This window comes from Pleuronectes platessa, chromosome 9, assembly GCF_947347685.1.
Source record: "Pleuronectes platessa chromosome 9, fPlePla1.1, whole genome shotgun sequence".
NCBI lineage: Eukaryota > Metazoa > Chordata > Actinopteri > Pleuronectiformes > Pleuronectidae > Pleuronectes > Pleuronectes platessa.
This window is the reverse complement of record NC_070634.1, coordinates 13,108,968-13,128,411: the sequence shown is the minus strand read 5'-3', so window position 1 is coordinate 13,128,411 and position 19,444 is coordinate 13,108,968. Positions and strand designations below refer to the sequence as shown.

The window sequence follows — 19,444 nt, the reverse complement described above, 5'->3', positions numbered from 1 at the left end:
TGCCAAACTTTTAAGTACATTATCAGAACATTACCTCATTTCTAAAAATCATTCATCATTTAAATCATTTTCTTAAGTAAAACCATTTAATATGTATGTTATGATGATGGCTATTGATTAATGTTTAGTTGATTTGTTATGTGATTTGTTAAAAGAAAGTAAATCCCCAAAATATGGCCATCTGTATGATGTTGTTCTTTGGATTACACTGAACTAAAATAAAGAAAACTAAACTAAACTCAAATCACGAATTACTAGAATAAGGTAAAACACTCCATTACATGTATATGTCCTTGAATATTTTTTTTTTTGTAATTATAAGTATCAGCAGCATCAAAATTAAAAGCACTCACTAGATATAATAGCCCTAATCATGTGAAACATAATTATATCATTTATATCATTTTAGTATTGTTTCTACTGTTACATTCATTTGAAAGCAGTTGAAGATGAATGATCTGAAGTCAAGTCGGATTAATTAAAGAATACATTAAAACAATGCATCATATTTCATAATATGTGGTTCGGATCATTCAAATTAGAAACTGTAAAAGTCAAACAAAGTCATTGTAAAAGTAAAGCATATCGAATATATCTGCAATGTGAGAATACATACTAAAGTAATGTACAACAGAAATATAATTAAATATAGTACTAATTGGATAGTAGTAAATACACTTAGTCTCCACAACATCAACATTAATGATGAGATTTGCCTTTTTAACAGGCGATTATACTGGAAAAGGAATTTTTGGTTTCATAGTGAGGACATAAAAAACAGAGAGGGAAAGTTTCCAAGTCCCCCGGTGGGATGGGGGAGTGTTGGAGTGGGTGTGGGGACTTCCACTAAATAACCTGATTGTGACGAAAGGTTCCAGGAAACCTGGAGCAGGCCGATGAAGTGTATAAAAGCCAGCGCCTCCGCACATCCAACACAGAACCATCTCATCCCCACACACACTGAGTATAATTCGATACTATAAGTCTTCAGAAGGTCATTAGACATATCAATTAAAATGGTGAGTGCAGATGTATCTATTTAAATGCAGGGGTCTTAGTGCAAATCATTAAATGGTTTGCCTTCTTGTTAACAAATGTATCCTAATGCAACATTTTTACTTCATTTTTACAGGAGTTCTGCTTTGGATTATTTCCGACACGTGGATCCAAGATCTCATGGATCAGCCAGATGCTTCTTTGTTCAAGTATGTCAATTAAATGCAAAGAAGAATCTTTACTACTACTTCCAACTTTTTCTTTCTATACCCATTATTTAAATATCCCATTACCAGCGTACAATCTAATATGGTCTTTCTTCTGTCCTCAGTGCTGTGCATGTGGACTACTGTGGAGAGCTGGTCTTACTTCTACTCCAATACCACTATGGATTGGGAGCATGCTAGATCCTGGTGCAGGAAGCACTACACGGACATGGTGGCCATCCAGAACCAGGACGAGATCGGGCATCTCAACGCCTGGCTGCCCAGGCAACGCAATTACTACTGGATTGGGATCCGCAAGATCAACGATGACTGGACCTGGGTGGGCACCAACAAGACTCTGACAGCAGAAGCATCCAGCTGGGCAGAGGGTGAACCAAACAACCGCAAGCAGAAGGGTTCCAGGGAGAGCGAGGACTGTGTGGAGATGTACATAAAGAGGGAGACGCAGCCAGGCAAGTGGAATGATGAGAGGTGCGGGAAGAAGAAGACCGCTCTGTGCTTCGCAGGTGAGCAAACGTTTGGACTCATAGGATATGTATTAATCATAAAATTATGATAGGATTTACTGATGTTGTGGTAAAAGAAAAGCTCAGAGAAATAAGCAGGGTATATGTAAAAGTGCTTCGTCTTTCCCCAGCGGCCTGTAAGAATGACTCATGTGGCTATGGAGACTGCGTGGAAACCATCAACAGCCACACGTGTGCTTGTTTCGAGGGCTTTTATGGAGAGAAGTGTGAAAAGGGTAAGAAAATCAATGATGATGTTTTAAGTTGATTAAGTAAAGTAAAGTATTTAATGTTGCACCCTTCTCTGGCCAAACTCGCCAAGCGTTTTACATCATTAGAATAACACCAGAAAGTAGCATCACACAATAAATGTATGCAATAAAAAACTATGAAAAACATAGATACACAGATTTACAGTTAAGATTTTATATTTAATTGTCTTATTTTCTCTGTTGGCAGTTGTTAAGTGCGACAAGGAGAAGGTCACTGTCCCTTATAAAGGAAGTGTAAAATGCACTCACAAGTATGGAAACTTCTCCTTCGACTCATCGTGCGAGTATTCCTGTGAGGAAGGATACGAGCTGAGTATGTCGAGACCCCTGAGATGCACCGGCTCCAAAGAGTGGTCGGACCAGCCTCCTACATGTGAAGGTGAGTCGAGCTGTACTGCAAAGCTAAAAAAGATTATAATATTAAATATGTAACAACACCCAGAGAAACAGAGTTTTATTTTCCCTGCTGAAATGTCCCTGTCATTCGCAGCCGTCCAGTGTCCGGAGCTGAGTCGTCCTGAAGGAGGATCCATGGATTGCTTCGCTCCTCTGGGCCCCTCCAGGTACCAGACCACCTGTGTGTTTGCCTGTGACGAGGGCTTCATCCAAGCTGGTTCCTCCTCTGACCCTCTGCAATGTGAGGCATCAGGACGTTGGAATGCCACGCAGCCGTCTTGTGTTGGTACGCTCACACATTTCTTTTATTGCCTCCGTTGTTTGTTTTTAGAAAGGAAAAGCTATGAGCGATTCTAAGCATTATTTTTCTGTTCCTTTGAGACAACCAAGTTAAATGTACTTTTTGTTTTTTTGTTACGCTGTTAGCAATCACCTGTCAGAATCCAGAGGGAGCTCCTCACCTGATCACCACGTGCAGCCGCTCTTCCTCTGAGCTGCGGCTAGGCTCCACCTGCAGCTTTGACTGTGGAGCCGGCTTTGTGCTGCAGGGAGCCGACAACGTCCAGTGTTCTGGTGACGGGCGGTGGAGTAGAGCCATACCCACCTGCAAAGGTATGGAAGCATATTTTCACACATATCTCTACTTACAGCACCACATACACTGAGCTTTTTCTCAGCCTACTTGTACAAGTCGTGACGACCCTTTCACTTCTTTTGTAGAAATGGAATGTCCTGCCCCCGAGATTCCATCAAGTGGCCGCATCTTCTGCAGCCTCCCTCTGTCCTCATCTGCATCTCCCGAGACCCCCCATCCACTTGGTATGGTCTGCAATTTTACCTGTGATGAAGGCCACGAGTTGGAAGGTGCTCCCAGCATGGAGTGTGATCATCCAGGCCAGTGGACCTCCTCACCACCCACCTGCACAGGTATCAATATGTGGCCTTTTTATGATGTTTTAAGTTGATGTTACTAAAGTCACTTAAGTAAGTAAAGTAAAGTATTCAATGTTGCACCCTTCTCTGACAAAACTCACCAAGTGTTTTACATCATTAGAATAACAAAAGAAAATAGCATCACACAATAAATGTGTGAAATGAAAAACATGAAAAACATGAAAAGACAGTAAAAATGCACTGATTTACAGTTAAGAGTTTATATTTAATTGTCTTATTTTCTCTGTTGGCAGTTGTTAAGTGTGACAGGGAGGAGGTAACCGTCCCTTATAAAGGAAGTGTCAACTGCTCTCACAAGTATGGAAACTTCTCCTTCGACTCATCGTGCGAGTATTCCTGTGAGGAAGGATACGAGCTGAGTATGTCGAGACCCCTGAGATGCACCGGCTCCAAAGAGTGGTCGGACCAGCCTCCTACATGTGAAGGTGAGTCGAGCTGTACTGCAAAGCTAAAAAAGATTATAATATTAAATATGTAACAACACCCAGAGAAACAGAGTTTTATTTTCCCCTCCTGAAATGTCCCTGTCTTTCGCAGCCGTCCAGTGTCTGGAGCTGAGTCGTCCTGAAGGAGGATCCATGGATTGCTTCGCTCCTCTGGGCCCCTCCAGGTACCAGACCACCTGTGTGTTTGCCTGTGACGAGGGCTTCGTCCAAGCTGGTTCCTCCTCTGACACTCTGCAATGTGAGGCATCAGGACGTTGGAATGCCACGCAGCCGTCTTGTGTTGGTACGCTCACACATTTATTTTATTGCCTACGTTGTTTGTTTTTACAAAGGAAAAGCTATGAGCGATTCTAAGCATTATTTTTCTGTTCCTTTGAGACAACCAAGTTAAATGTACTTTTTGTTTTTTTGTTACCCTGTTAGCAATCACCTGTCAGAATCCAGAGGGAGCTCCTCACCTGATCAACACGTGCAGCAGCTCTTCCTCTGAGCTGCGGCTAGGCTCCACCTGCAGCTTTGACTGTGGAGCCGGCTTTGTGCTGCAGGGAGCCGACACCGTCCAGTGTGCTGGTGACGGGCGGTGGAGTAGAACCATACCCACCTGCAAAGGTATGGAAGCATATTTTCACACATATCTCTACTTACAGCACCACATACATTGAGCTTTTTCTCAGCCTACTTGTACAAGTCGTGACGACCCTTTCACTTCTTTTGTAGAAATGGAATGTCCTGCCCCCGAGATTCCATCAAGTGGCCGCATCTTCTGCAGCCTCCCTCTGTCCTCATCTGCATCTCCCGAGACCCCCCATCCACTTGGTATGGTCTGCAATTTTACCTGTGATGAAGGCCACGAGTTGGAAGGTGCTCCCAGCATGGAGTGTGATCATCCAGGCCAGTGGACCTCCTCACCACCCACCTGCACAGGTATCAATATGTGGCCTTTTTATGATGTTTTAAGTTGATGTTACTAAAGTCACTTAAGTAAGTAAAGTAAAGTATTCAATGTTGCACCCTTCTCTGACCAAACTCACCAAGTGTTACATCATTAGAATAACAACAGAAAGTAGCATCACACAATAAATGTGTGAAATGAAAACCATGAAAAACATAAAAAGACAGTAAAAATGCAAAGATTTACAGTTAAGAGTTTATATTTAATTGTCTTATTTTTATCTGTTGGCTGTACTGTACTGGACTGCAAAGCTAAAAAAAATTATAATATTAAATATGTAACAACACCCAGAGAAACAGAGTTTTATTTTCCCCTCCTGAAATGTCCCTGTCTTTCGCAGCCGTCCAGTGTCTGGAGCTGACTCGTCCTGAAGGAGGATCCATGGATTGCTTCGCTCCTCTGGGCCCCTCCAGGTACCAGACCACCTGTGTGTTTGCCTGTGACGAGGGCTTCGTCCAAGCTGGTTCCTCCTCTGACCCTCTGCAATGTGAGGCATCAGGACGTTGGAATGCCACGCAGCCGTCTTGTGTTGGTACGCCCACACATTTCTTTTATTGCCTCTGTTGTTTGTTTTTACAAAGGAAAAGCTGTGTGATCTTAAGTTGTTAGGCCCCTCTATGGCCCCTGATATAGAATAGATACAGGGTGGCCTCCATCACAATACATATCCCAGGTATCAACATGTAGCCTTTTTATCTGCTCCTTTTGTCGTTTTGACGTGGTCACAAAATAAGATATGGCTAAATTATTCTTTTCCATCAGCTCTAAGGTGCCCGTCGCTCGAGGCTCCAGAAAATGGTCACATCAACTGCTCAAACAGCGATCCCGTGTTCAACACTCAGTGCTCCTTCACGTGCACCCCAGAATACTCACTGGATGGGCATGAGCTGCTGAACTGTGATCGCCATGGCAACTGGACTGGGGAGAGACCCACCTGCCAAGGTAAAAAAAAAAAAAACTCAAGAATTTTTAATATGAAATTGAAAGCGAAGTTTGCATTTGAAAGGACAAATAATTTAGGTTTTGTAATGCTTCCACAGCTTCCCCATCCAAGTTGAGTGCTATAACTTCTGGTGTGGCAGCAGGGGGCGCTCTGCTAAGTGGTCTGTCTCTTGCTTTTTGGATCCTGAAACGACTGAAACTGAGGAAAGACACATTTGAGCTGAGCAGGTCAGATGAGCCTTCACTTTTCTAAAGCCATTTAGTATTTTCATAAAAAGCTAGTTAAATTGCAGTGCTCATGCTCTTTTGTTTGTCTTTCCTCACAGTAACTCCGACATAGAGGCCCCTCCCCAGGTCTACAAAAACAGCCTTGACAGTCTCATATAGAGATACACTCAGGATCTTCAGGGCCAACTAAGGACAACGATAGGCTGTGTGTCTTTAACTTATCTGTGTGTGAGTCACTGGACATGGTAATGTCCTCAATGTGAATCCTCGTTATTTGTATAAAGCTTGTTTGAGTTCGATAACAGGAAAACCGCAGTATGTCAAAGCTATCAGTGGTGAGAAGAAATGTTTTCTTTAGAACTTTCCATTCATTTCAATGAGTGTTGTAGTGTTGTTCGGACATGTACACTAAATCCTCCCAAGGGGGATTCTATAAAGAGCATATTGTTCTGCTACTTCATGTACATGATGGAAATATGCTCCTATTCATGTTATTGCAAGTGTTACATAACATTGTGAGTGTGGTTGGACTGCTGTGTTATTGCCGACCTGTGAATACTTTTCTATATTGATTCCAGTATTTATGTACCTATTTATTTAATGCATTTGAACTGTCAATAAATATTTATGAGTCGACCTTATTCATGTGTTGCTTTTTAATAGATATTTGGGTCACATGGTCACATGACGAGAAACTTTCAATGTGAGGATGACGATGTGCAGCGTCAGTAAACTATAAATTTGATGGGAGGTAGAGTTAGAGCCTCAGGTGTCACATAAGGATGCATTCAAAAGCTTCCTCAAGTGCAAACCCCACGATAAGTAGAAAACATACAGGCCTCAACTGAGACGACACCAAGTCACACAAGATACTCACTCAAGCGAATAGTTTAAATCCTTGTGGATTTATTAAGTGTGATGACTGTATTTCTATATTATTGGTCTGTATTTTGTCATTTAGCTTGTTTCATTTTTATGCTCATATAGATCGATGAGTCTCAAATAATGCTAAATAAATTCACAATCGGAATCAGACTCCGAAATCTGTTATTGGTATAAATATATATACGGATAATTATATTTTCACATACAGGAGATTGACTTGGTGTGGTTGGAGCATAGGACATAAAACAACAATATATACAAGTAGACAAAGCAACTACTGAAAATTGGCAAAAGAGCAAATATTAACAAATAGCAAAAAAAAATAAGAGACCAGTGTTTTATGAAATAGAACAATAGTTAACTCTCCACTACTCTGACCTTAATGATCTGTGATATAAATACAAATATACTTTGCTGTGTTCAAGTAGAGCTCTGCAGCTCAAGTCCCACACATTTACGCTGACATCGCAGGATATCATGTGATTTTTTTCAAGGGTCCAGGAAGAACCTTTTCCAAACACAACACAGACCTCTGATCTGTCTCTGTCCCCGCGCCCCATTACCAGGGTCAAGACAGAGCATAATAACAGTGAGATATATCTGAGCCAGGAAGGCATATATTGCTGGTCTGATCTGTTTTATAGATTATCACCATTGTTTTCCACCTTTATGTATTCTGAGTCTTCTGCGTCAGCACATTAGTGGGGACAGAAATAGATTTGACATCTGGTGACAAAATGGTTGAATGATTTGCTGAATTTATTACACGTCAGGATGCAGAGAGCAGCAATGTTCCTAAAAACTGTCAATGTGGCCATGAACAGACATGGAATCAGCCATTTTGGGCACAGTCTTGCTTTTGGTCCTAAAGCACGGATGGTTAAAAAAATACATTGTCTTAATTTTGGCTCCAATAATCACTGGTTTACTCACCTTAAATGATTTTAATTTGAAATGAGTAATTGTTTTTCTTGTTTGTGATCCCTTTCATGGTTTTTTTCCATGCATGACTGAAAAAAGAAATCTGCCCCTGACTCCACCTTTACCAAAAGCATGCAGGGTGCAATTCCCAAAAGCTGTGCTCAAGTATAATACGTCATTTAGGTCGTTCAGTCAATCAGTCATCACACACATTCATGCTGCAAAGTAAACATCCAGGTATTCTCCAATAATGTTGGACTGAGTTGCCTGAGAGAAATATAAAAGTCTCACACTGATCCCTGATTTGCACTATTTGCTCCACTTTCTGGTTGCTCTGGTTTAAAGATTGATGTAAGGGGGAAAAATATGATTTTACTTTAACTAAACAATTTATAAAATAATTCAGTATTTAATTGCTGGGTAAGTGATACTTCTTCTTCTTCTTCTTCTTCTTCTTCTTCTTCTTCTTCTTCTTCTTCTTCTTCTTCTTCTTCTTCTACTTGTTTTTTATGACGATATTCACCGCTACTTTCTTTCTTGACTTGAAGCTGAAAATGCAGTGGACTCTAATCCTCCTACTTGGTGAGTATTAGTTTAAATAGAAACATGTTGTTTATTGACAGGTAACATGACAAAAGTGTGCATGAACTCTGTCTAATTGGATAGTTTCGTCATATTGTCCAATCAGGTAGCTCCTTGGCTGAAACTACTTGGGGCTGGACGTACCACTATTCAAATGAAATCATGACCTGGGCCGAGGCTCGAAAGCACTGCACGGACAAATACAAAGACATGGTGGTCATCCAAAGCCAGGAGGAGAATGACTATCTCGTCTCCCTGCTGCCAAACAGAACTGGGACTCCATATTATTGGATTGGAATCAGCAAAACCCACATGAATGAAACCTGGACCTGGCTGGGCAACAACAGCACGTGGATCGGCAACGAGTCGTGGGCAGAGAACGAGCCCAACAACAACTATAGCACAGAGTTTTGTGTGGAGATCTACGTCAATAATGACAAAAACCGAGGGAAGTGGAATGATGAGAAATGCTCCAATAAGAAATCTCCCGTTTGTTACAAAGGTAGAAAAACTGATAGTTTTGTAGGTTGTTGAAGTTTCAAAAGTGGAGGAGGATTTAGTGTTGCACTTTTTTCTTGACAGCCCAGTGTAACGACACAGCATGCGGTCGAGGAACATGTCGGGAGACGATCAACAGCATAACCTGCCACTGTGAACCTGGATTTAAAGGAGACAGGTGCCAAACAGGTGAGAGGAGTGAGGTCTTTAAAAAACACGGTAATAAAGGTCAGCCTTTGCAAAAAAGTTGATTTCAAAGAACAAATGGCTAATTACCGAATGTAATGTAATCAATCAAAACATGTGTATTATAATATATTGTGTTATGATTATCTAATAAAAATGTTGTTTATCCATTTAAAAATGTCTGTAACCAACATTTTCAGCTCTGCTCTTTCAAAATTATTAAACAATACACAACGTATGCTAACCAGTGCTGACCAGTTCTAACATGTGCTAACATGTGCTAACATGTGCATAGTGTAATTACGTCCAACCATGTTCAGGGTTGTTCAGCTATGACTGAACAATTGTTTCTCGGCGGAGGGGTTTAGCAAATGGTCCATTTTCAACCATCCCTGGTGTTCACCTCTGCTCTGGTGATTTTTAGTCTGCTACTTCTCTAGCTTATCTCATTATGTGATGACAGGCAGACAAATCAGCAATGAGGTGGTGAACACAACACACGATTTAGCAAACAAACCTATTTCACCTCAACAGGTGGTGGAGACCAAAAACAGAGCTACCACGAGATGGCTTTTGGATTCACATTCATTTGGTGCACACAAAAACAAATTGGTAATGTTTCAAATGGGAGTTGTTTGCTATTAAGTTTTATCCTATCCACTGGAAAGAAAAAAGTGTTGTGTTTTTCTCTTGTTTCTACTGCCCCCAAGTGGCCTAAAATCAGTTTTTGCAGGTTTATCACAGGTTGTTGGTATTGTTTTTTTATTTTTTGAATTATATCTATTATTCTGCAGAATGTCCTCTCCCCTGGCTCCCTTCACTTGACATTGAGTCTTAACGCGGCCGTCATAAACCCCTTCATCTGTTTCCTTTGTTTCCTTAGGTCAGGCTGAGGATCCTGTCATAAGTACTGATCAAAAATACTAACATCAGCATGTTTCTGCACCCTAAACAATAGAGTTGTGAGACATTACATAACTGCATCCCTATTAAACTCTAACCTGTTTGCCCCACAGTGGTGGAATGTCCCCATCCGCCCCAGAGTGATAACAGAGACCTAAGCTGCTCAGAGGGAAACCAGACATTTAACTCAACCTGTCAACTAAAATGCCATCTCGGCTTCATGCTGACGGGGTTATCAACCATTACCTGTGGGGCCAATGGGGACTGGAGTGGCCCAAGACCTATTTGCACAAGTAATTATCTTAAATTTATACGTTTTAAAAAATATCTTTAAATAAGAATAAAACACATCAAAAATACGGGTATTACATAGGTGCAGAAGTACAGGCGGTGGACTGGTGGCAGAAACTTGGACTATGGGCAGAAAAGGTCTCTGGTTCGTCTCTGGTTTGACTCCACGGAGAAACAACAAAAAGACGAACCTGGATTGATCTGTCCAAAAATCCAAGAGGATTCTCCCTACCCTGTCTAATGCCCCTGAGCAAGGCACTTTACTCCCCCAACATCTGCTCCCCGGGCGCCGTACATGGTTGCTCACTGCTCTGTGTGTCCTGCACCAGATGGGTCAAAAGCAGAGGTTAAATTTCCCTACCTGCATGAGTGTGCCTGTGCATTTCTGTGCATGTGTTTGGGACAAATAAATGCATCTTAATCTTAATCTTGTTTAGAAAAATATCTTTCAGGTATTGTATGACATATTAAGACGTCTGTTTGACTTTTCTCAGGCTATAAACATGCTCTTCTAGCTGTGGTTGGGTGCGGCGCCCTCTCAGCCGTCTTCTGCGTCTGTTGTTGCTGGATGAAACGCAGAAAAAGTCAGTGTTTCTCAACCACTTTCAATATAAATCAGAGATGCAATGCAATCTTATTGCAACACTTCAATCTGTTTGCCCGTTCATTTCTTGCAGGGAAGAAACTTGCCCAAGGAAGGTCAGTGTTGAAATACGACATATTTGTACAAAGCAGTTCCACCCACTGACGCACCATTTGTGGCCTTTGGGATTTAGAAAGTTGATTTACAAACATGAGAGTAACTTTGAATCTGCTTGTTGTTCATAGGCAGCCTGAAGAAGTCACATGCCCATCCAGTGAGGTGCATGGATAAAGGAACCTTGTGTATGTCTTATTAAAGTAGATACACAATGACCCAAATGCAGTAACTCATATTAATTATATTACACTTTACACTGCAGTCACTGGTTGCACATGCTATATGCAGAGATGTGTTGGATAAGCATGTTAAATATTCAGTTAAATATATTGTATTTTAAAATCTGATTTGAATATAGAGCGTAAATAGATTGTTTATGTGATCGTTTATCAGGTCATGTGTATGTAACCTCTTAACATGCTTTAAATAACATCAGAGTCCAATTTCTGCTGTATCTTTGTTAAATATAAATGTTTGAGTAAAATAAAATACTTTCTAAACATTTATATGAGTGTATGTCTGTGTGTGTGTTGTCCCAGCATTACCCTGTAAGGGGGACCTATATCTGTTTACACGGTCACCTTCCCCATCTTGAAATTCATTACATTTTATATGTATTACATTGTATATATTTTTTTAGGTTAGGTTTAGGTTCAGGTTTAGGATTAGGATTAGGATTAGGATTAGATTAATGTTAAAGTTAAGGTTAAGGTTAGGTTAAGGCTAAAGTTAAGGTTACAGTTAGGGTTAGGAAATGTGAGTCGATGTAATGTCCTCTGAAATAAGTGTGTGTGTGTGTGTGTGTGTGCGTGTGTGTGTGTGTGTGTATGTGTGTGTGTGTGTGTGTGTGTGTTTGTGTGTGTGTGTGTGTGTGTGTGTGTGTGCATGTGTGTTTCCGGAGTGTTATGGGTGGCAGGGTGATAACAGGAAGTTATGGTAAAAGTGATATTACAAAATCATTGACTCACTCCCTGAAGGACATTTGATACATGAGTGACTGGACACATATCAAATGGTAAGACCTGTGAATTCTCTCATACATTTACACAATGCAATTGTGAGAAAAATGTAATATCTTTTTATTTCAGATGTCTCAAGAATCAGTTGACATTCAACAAACTCTGCATCACAGGGTGCTGATAGCTGCATTGATTATCTTTACCCAAGGTAGGTTTGTGTAATCGGGCAGTCTCCAATCTCTTTGCTCAACCTGTTCACCTTAGTTTAATCATCCATATCTTAGACCTGAGCAGCGGAGGAGGAGCACAGGCATGGACCTACAACTACAGCATCGGCCCAAACCGGAGGTGGCTACAGGCCCGCCAGTGGTGTCAGGAGCACTTCACAGACATGGTGACCATCCAGAGCCAGGAGGAGACGGACTTCATCAACAATCTGCTGCCGTTTAACCCAAAATATTACTGGATAGGCGTCCACAGAGTGGATGGAGCATGGATAAGGGTGATGACCAATGAGACTGTCCCAGAAGACGCCCAGAACTGGGCACCAGATGAGCCGGATGGCTTAGTGGGTCAGGACTGTGTGGAGATTTATCTTAAGAGGGAGATAGAAGTAGGCATGTGGAACAATGAGAAGTGCAGCAAAAGGAAGGGAACGGTCTGCTACTCAGGTAAACCACTTAAAATCGTGTTTGATCAACACATGTAGCGACTCTTATCATAGCATGTAAGATTTCTGTCTGTTTGCTTGTAGCCTCTTGTACACAGGATTCCTGCAGTGCACATGCAGAGTGTGTGGAGACTATAGGGAACCATACTTGCCAGTGCCATCCTGGTTTCCATGGCCCACGCTGTGAAGAGGGTCAGCAAACAGTTGTTATATTAAAACCAGACACAGCCTCTTTTTCATGAGTTTTCATAGTGGTAAAAAACATAATTTTCTCTCCACAGCAATCGCATGCAAACCCTTGCTGGATCCTGAACAAGGTTCTCACCAATGTTTCTGTCCCTACGGGTGCAATCGGTTCAACTCTTCCTGCAGTTTCCACTGTGAACTTGGCTTCCGCTTGGTAGGCGTGCCCCAACTCTTGTGCCAAACCAGTGGACGTTGGAACCACCATGTTCCTCTGTGTCAAGGTATGGCCACCGGACATAAATAATATTAAAATAAATGCTATTTCAGATGTTAGACACAAGGAAAATAATTTTCACCACCTCTTGTAGTTGAACAGTGTCCAGTTCTGAACCACACCAACAGCAGTGGCGGTCGAATGAACTGCAGCCACCCCATCGCAGATTACAGCTACAACTCCACCTGTGAGGTCAGGTGTGACGAAGGCTATGAGCTCAGTGGAGACGGCCACATACGCTGTGACCACACTGGCCAGTGGACAGCCAGTGTCCCAGCATGCACAGGTAAAATTATAGTTTTTTTTTACCTTGAATTGATAAATATGACCAAAAGAAGGATTAAATGTGCAAGATGTGTTTCAATTCAAGGGGCTGCATCCTTCAGAGGATGCATTTAAAGACTGTACCATTTTAAAGACTCCTTCAAATGTGGCTGACAGATGCATCCTTCCATCCAACGGGTGGATCCTTCCCGGCCCAACCGGATTCATTGCGCTTCAGTGATTAACTGTTTTTCATACAGATAACGGCGCCAGCAAGCGACAAGACGTCTGACGCTTGAGTCTCAGAGTTCAACTCAACTGAACAACTGTAAACATGTTGAAAAATGAAGGGGTATTATCTTGTCATTACTATGTGACAAGAATAGGGCAGGACAAGCTGGTGATGTTCACGGAAGTCTTGTGCAGACCGGTCCATCTTGTTTGAGTTTGACCAACAAAGACCACTTCTTTCAGAGGATGCAGTATGGGGTCCTTGAAATGAGACACAGCTCTAGTTTGGTGACTTTTAGGCAGCGTGGGATCATGAGAGTTGCTGATTAAAAGCAGACATGATGCAATTAAAAGGGGACATAATGAAAAATCTTTTTATCTTGAACTAAATTGAAACATTTTGCATAATGTGAGTACACAAGTCTTAAAAAATGCACATTAGAAGTCAAGTCGCTTTTTAGACATTTTTATGATATTTTTTTTACATATTATAACTTTAAACATGTTCCTCATTTATTTAATAATTAAATGTGCTTGATACTTGTAAAATACTTATTTTTCTGTATTGCTTGGCCCCTGTTAATAGATTGAATGCAGCCTTTTACTAATACTTAACTTGCCTCAGTGTGGAGTTACATCCTGTCTGTGCAGCGCGGATCAGGGGCAGGTCACACCTGTCAGCACTATACTTCACACTCCTTTTTATCTGCATCGTCCAAACAATGCAGTGATTTACTGTCGCTGTTTTCCCTGACCGTAAATCATCGTGATTATTCATGCCACCACCTCATGCTCATGCTATGCGTATAAAAGAAGAGTTATGGGAAGTTGATTTGCATTGAGTGGGCTTTGTGTTGTGTCTGTATCCCACCATAGTAAAAAAGTGCGCCCCCATTTTCTCTCCTGTCACGGGCAACATGACATGCGTGTACACTGTGGAGCCTTTCATCTTCGGCTCGTGGTGTGACTTCACCTGCCAGGAAGGCTACTACCTCAGCGGAAACAGCACACTCACCTGTCTGGCGTCAGGACAGTGGAGTAAACCTACACCTAAATGTGCAGGTGTGACAGCAGGAGCTTTCATTGGTTCCCTGAAGGCAACACAAGCTTTCTTAAAATGTACAAAGATATCCACTGATGAGTTATAATGTTTTCCTCTTCAGTGGTGCAGTGCAACAGCCTAGAGGCTCCACCTCATGCCTCCATGCAATGCCAGGGCCCTTTGGGAGAGTACAGCTATGACTCAATATGCACTGTGCAATGTGAAGAAGGATTTGAACTGATCGGCACAAACAAGACAAAATGTTCCTCACAGGGCAACTGGAGTCACGCCCTTCCTCTCTGCCAGGGTATGAGCACACATTACTAAGTGATGAAATACATATTAAGTAGGATGGGGTTAATATAACAGGTCTTTTATTTTATGTTGCTCCTTCAGCTAAGAGGTGCATTCCCCAAAATCCACCCTCTCACGGCTCCATTTCCTGTTCTGACCCAAATGGTTCCTTCCGTTTTGGTTCTCGATGCACGTCGGCCTGTGACGAGGGATTTCTCCTGAATGGGACGTCCAGCACTGAGTGCACCTCTCTGGGAACATGGAATGCAGACATCCCACGTTGCCCAGGTGAAGAAAATGCTTAATCGGCTGGAATGATTGATTGCACTAAGGCTCCACATTATAAATCTAACATATGTTATTGGACTGTCCCTCTCTCTGTTCCCCTCCAGCTAGAACATGTTCCACTTTGAACTCTCCAACCAATGGCTCTTTATCCTGCTCCCATCCCCATGGAGAGTTCAGGTTTGGGTCTCGGTGCACATCAGCCTGTGAGGAGGGATTTCTCCTGAATGGGACGGCTGACACAGAATGCACCTCTGTGGGCACATGGAACGCAGACACCGCACTTTGCACGGGTAGAAAAACATAAATCCCTTTACTCTTTTATTTGAAATCAACAGAGGAGCTTTTAATTGAATGATTCAGTAAAATGACTGTGTATCTTTACTGTTTGTCCCCCAGCTAAGAGATGTCCGTCTCTGAACCCTCCCTCTCACGGCTCTTTATCCTGCGCTGGTCCTCATGGAGAGTTCAGATTTGCTTCTCAGTGCACGTCGTCCTGTGAGGAGGGTTTTGTCCTGAATGGGACGTCCAGTGCTGAGTGCACCTCTGTGGGCACATGGAACGCAGACATCCCACGTTGCCCGGGTGAAGAAAATGCTTAAAAAATACATCTTGATCTGTAGCTCAGTTTGAATTTCATGGTTTATTGATTGATTGCACTCAGGCTACATATTGTAAATCTAACATATGTCATTGGACTGTCCCTCTCTCTGTTCACCTCCAGCTACAAGATGTCCCACTCTGAACTCTCCAACCAATGGCTCTTTATCCTGCTCCCATCCCCATGGAGAATTCAGGTTTGGGTCTCGGTGCACATCAGCCTGTGAGGAGGGATTTCTCCTGAATGGGATGGCTGACACAGAATGCACCTCTGTGGGCACATGGAACGCAGACACCCCACTTTGCACAGGTAGAAAAACATAAATCCCTCTTTTATTTTATTAGAAATCAACAGAGGGTCTGGTAGTTGAATGGTTCAGTAGCATGACTGTGTATCTTTACTGTTTGTCCCCCAGCGAAAACATGTCCGGCTCTGAACCCTCCCTCTCACGGATCTTTATCCTGCTCTGATCCTCATGGAGAGTTCAGGTTTGGGTCTCGGTGCACTTCAGACTGTGAGGAGGGTTTTCTCCTGAATGGGACCACGGACACTGAGTGCACCTCTCTGGGCACATGGAACACAGAACAACCACATTGCTTGGGTAAAGAAGCGTCTATTTTCTTAGACAATGACTACACGTTTTTTGCAAAGTAGAGCATTTAAATATGCGTCCCTCTCTGTCCACGTCGTCCTGTGAGGAGGGTTTTGTCCTGAATGTGATGGCTGACACTGATATTCTCTGGGCACGCGGAGCAGAGGAATAGCCCACTCTCAGGGTAATAAATCAGAATGTGGGTTTTGCACTTGGCAGTAATTCCCCCATGCAGGGCATATTTATCTGTTGTACACACCTGTCTTTTAGAATGGGATCAAATGCAATATTTATGTCATAAGCAACAGAGATATGATATTAACTTCCCATACATGGAACCAGTGCTCTACAGGAAATATTCCATTTTCCACTTTGTTTCACACAATGAGGTTTGTTTATACAGAGGCTGGCGCTCACACTTTGTTATTCACAGCACGTCCATGCCCCCTATTGGCCGAAGCGCCACAACATGGGAGGATGAACTGCAGCCATCCACATTCCCTTTTCAGCTACGACTCCCACTGTGACTTTGGATGTACTGAGGGATTCTGGCTGAGAGGAACTCCCACTGTGACGTGCAATAGCTCAGGCCACTGGAGTCGGGATCTACCTACCTGCGAGCGTGAGTGCCCACAAATGTACCAGTTTTGTTCTGGTGATCAAGCAGCTGTTGGAGTAACAATGTCTGCCCTGTCCAGTTGTACAGTGTGAGGTCATCCGTGCCCTGTCTCTACCCCTGTCTGTGAACTGCTCCCACCCTCTGGGCAACTTCAGCTTTGGCTCCAAGTGTCTTTTCACCTGTAAAGGCAGATTCTCCCTGAATGGCACTGAGCTGCTGCTCTGCTCGCCCACTGGGTTTTGGAGTGACGGTCTGCCAAACTGCACAGGTAAATAAAAAATGAAAACTGCTTCTTTGTTGACTTTTACAATAAATTATAGTATTTTTCTGAGATGGGAGCAGTAATGACAATTGTAATTGTAGAGTCATTATATAGTATATATGTATGTAGGTATATTGTGTAGTTGTAATCATTATCCATCATCAGCTCCAGATCCAAAATCTTGACCAGGATTCACGATCTCTATGAGAACAGTGTCGGTTATTTACAAATTTTAGGGGTTGATAAACACAAATAAAATAAAATCATTAATCAAACACAACAAAAAACATGATAAAATAAGGTCAAGAAATAATAAATAAATAAAAATATGCAGACAGAAATGTTAAAGACACATATTGACTGGGATTTGTATGTCTATAGAAGATCTGCCGGTGGGGGCGGCCATGTTGATGTACACGGGCATCACTGCGACCTCTGTGCTCGTGCCTCTCGCCCTGATCGGACTGGCTGCGTTGATTCTGACACAATTCAAGAGAAAAGGTGAGACCTGTATGGTGATCATGATGAGCAGTTACACAAATGCACACACATCACATTGTGGCACATCGACACTCATAATGTCGTCTGACCTTTTTCAGGAAACAGAGCCAGGTCTGATGCGTCATTGTGGGAAGAAAGAGAGAATCCAGCATTTGAGTTTTGATTTTTTTTTGTGTTGATGCTTTTGTATTGATACGGATGTGGTTGTTGTTTGTTGTTATGTTGCAGTTAATTTGCTCACTCTCATACATAGACATATTATTTTCTGCATGTCAATTTTATATTGTCAAATTTGAACTGTATTTACGTAGAAGCTTTGAAATGAGCCCAACAGGTTTTCTGCCCCCCCTTCTCTGTGTATGATTATTTGTAATTTGTATTTTTAATCTGTGCAAAAAAATTTAACTATTTCTGCAACTTCATGCATGCTGTTTAACATTCACTATAACGTCTACCCAGAGATGCTTCAAAATCTAAATAAAAAAAAGAATCAATATATAATGCATGAAAAGCTTTGTCCTTGTTCTTAGAAAGCTTTAAATCCTACATAGTAAATATTGATTTGTTCCCTGTTTGTCCCTTAAACTGTATTGCTACTTGATTTTCAAAATATTTTAACCATTACTCCTTTCCTTTATTCATTCATTCATCTTGATCAACCACACAAATTGAGCATCTGATCGGTGTTGACATACTTCAAGCAGTGTCCTGTGTGAGGGGGAGACCCCGTCCTCTCGGTGCCCTCCCCAGCAGCTCTGGTTACCCACATTTGACCTCCTCCGTATCGAAGCTAATGCTGCCGGGTCGGACAGAAGAGGCGGCCGAGAGCCTCTGAGATCGCCAAACTGCCACAAAGTGTCAATTTAGCACATCTATTGGCCAGAAAGCTCCTGTCACTGAGCGGCGAGGAGGTGATCTATTATCAGTCTCAGCTTAATGTGTCACACTGGGCGCAGATCCAACATTCATGGGCAAATTACTAACCCCGCCCTAACTGTAGGATATTTCAAGCTAAGAATCACATGGCATTACATGTAAGGGATGATATAGTCAAATGAATTTTCTACGGGAATATGAAAATCCGATGGCTGTGCATCTTCCATTTGTATCTGTGCCAATAATGCACCAGTAATATGCCCACACACTTTAAATATGTGCTGCAAATGGCCGCTCTTCAGCAAAGCATGTGCATCTGTCTCGGCGCTGCAACAGCATGACGCCAATTATAGCGGTTAAAAGACAGAGGGTTTGTGGTGTGTGTCTGGCATGAAGGGTGCAATAAATAACCGAACTGTTGACAGGAAACTGTTTGGCTACCGTCAGAATAATAATGAGGTTATTGCTACCCGCTGCGACCGTATGATCACAGTTTGATTATTTCTCTCATCCCACCCACTGCTGCTGGCAGCCATACGTACAGTGTTGTGCCAACGCTGCACATACTCGTGCACGAGAAGGGAAAAGGCCCTGCAGGGGAGCACGTTGGCTTCCTTCCTTGGTGTTTAATCTGTCTTTACTCCCTTCACCCACCTCTAAAGGTACAAGCGAATGTATTATGATACATAAGTCCATATAAGAGTGTTGTTCCTCCCTTACACATGAGCATGCACACGTGCATATGGCAGCCGGCACTTGGAGCAGATACAGACTCAGATACAAAGGCAGACTCACACACAGTATACTCCGCTGCACCTCTGTAGCTCGGGTTGGCAGTAGCATACCACGGTGACAGACAGTTAGATTGTTCCTGACCATTGACTTGCGCTCTCTGCTCTTCAA

General features: G+C 42.3%; 3 protein-coding genes across 6 annotated transcripts; all 3 read left to right on the top strand.

Annotated features, from left to right (window-relative positions):
* The first annotated feature begins 882 nt into the window (after window positions 1–882).
* Window positions 883–6,560, top strand: LOC128448618 (E-selectin). 2 transcript variants are annotated; one of them, XM_053431356.1, is made up of 16 exons: window positions 883–1,019; window positions 1,133–1,205; window positions 1,328–1,729; window positions 1,861–1,965; window positions 2,189–2,380; window positions 2,492–2,683; window positions 2,824–3,009; window positions 3,118–3,324; window positions 3,585–3,776; window positions 3,889–4,080; window positions 4,221–4,406; window positions 4,515–4,721; window positions 5,090–5,281; window positions 5,512–5,691; window positions 5,790–5,919; window positions 6,018–6,560. In XM_053431356.1, the coding sequence occupies exons 1-16, from the start codon at window positions 1,017–1,019 to the stop codon at window positions 6,076–6,078; spliced, it is 2,700 nt and encodes an 899-aa protein (XP_053287331.1). In that variant the 5' UTR covers window positions 883–1,016; the 3' UTR covers window positions 6,079–6,560. The 2 variants fall into 2 exon arrangements, with proteins under 2 accessions (XP_053287331.1, XP_053287332.1); XM_053431357.1 differs by lacking the exon at window positions 3,585–3,776.
* A 1,479-nt stretch (window positions 6,561–8,039) lies between these two features.
* Window positions 8,040–10,052, top strand: LOC128448163 (E-selectin). Its single transcript, XM_053430726.1, has 6 exons — window positions 8,040–8,145; window positions 8,274–8,307; window positions 8,414–8,809; window positions 8,890–8,994; window positions 9,875–9,891; window positions 10,008–10,052. Exons 2-6 carry the CDS (start codon window positions 8,280–8,282, stop codon window positions 10,050–10,052), a joined length of 591 nt encoding a protein of 196 aa, XP_053286701.1. The 5' UTR covers window positions 8,040–8,145; window positions 8,274–8,279.
* Window positions 10,053–11,818: 1,766 nt separating this feature from the next.
* On the top strand, window positions 11,819–18,166 carry selp (selectin P). Of its 3 annotated transcripts, none has more exons than XM_053431125.1 (17): window positions 11,819–11,900; window positions 11,974–12,052; window positions 12,129–12,515; window positions 12,599–12,706; window positions 12,796–12,981; window positions 13,069–13,260; window positions 14,346–14,531; window positions 14,633–14,818; window positions 14,908–15,093; window positions 15,198–15,383; window positions 15,490–15,675; window positions 15,815–16,000; window positions 16,107–16,292; window positions 16,717–16,905; window positions 16,982–17,170; window positions 17,549–17,665; window positions 17,764–18,166. In XM_053431125.1, the coding sequence occupies exons 1-17, from the start codon at window positions 11,898–11,900 to the stop codon at window positions 17,826–17,828; spliced, it is 2,817 nt and encodes a 938-aa protein (XP_053287100.1). In that variant the 5' UTR covers window positions 11,819–11,897; the 3' UTR covers window positions 17,829–18,166. The 3 variants fall into 3 exon arrangements, with proteins under 3 accessions (XP_053287100.1, XP_053287099.1, XP_053287101.1); XM_053431124.1 differs by having other exon boundaries at window positions 17,546–17,665; XM_053431126.1 differs by lacking the exon at window positions 14,346–14,531 and having other exon boundaries at window positions 17,546–17,665.
* Window positions 18,167–19,444: the final 1,278 nt, after the last annotated feature.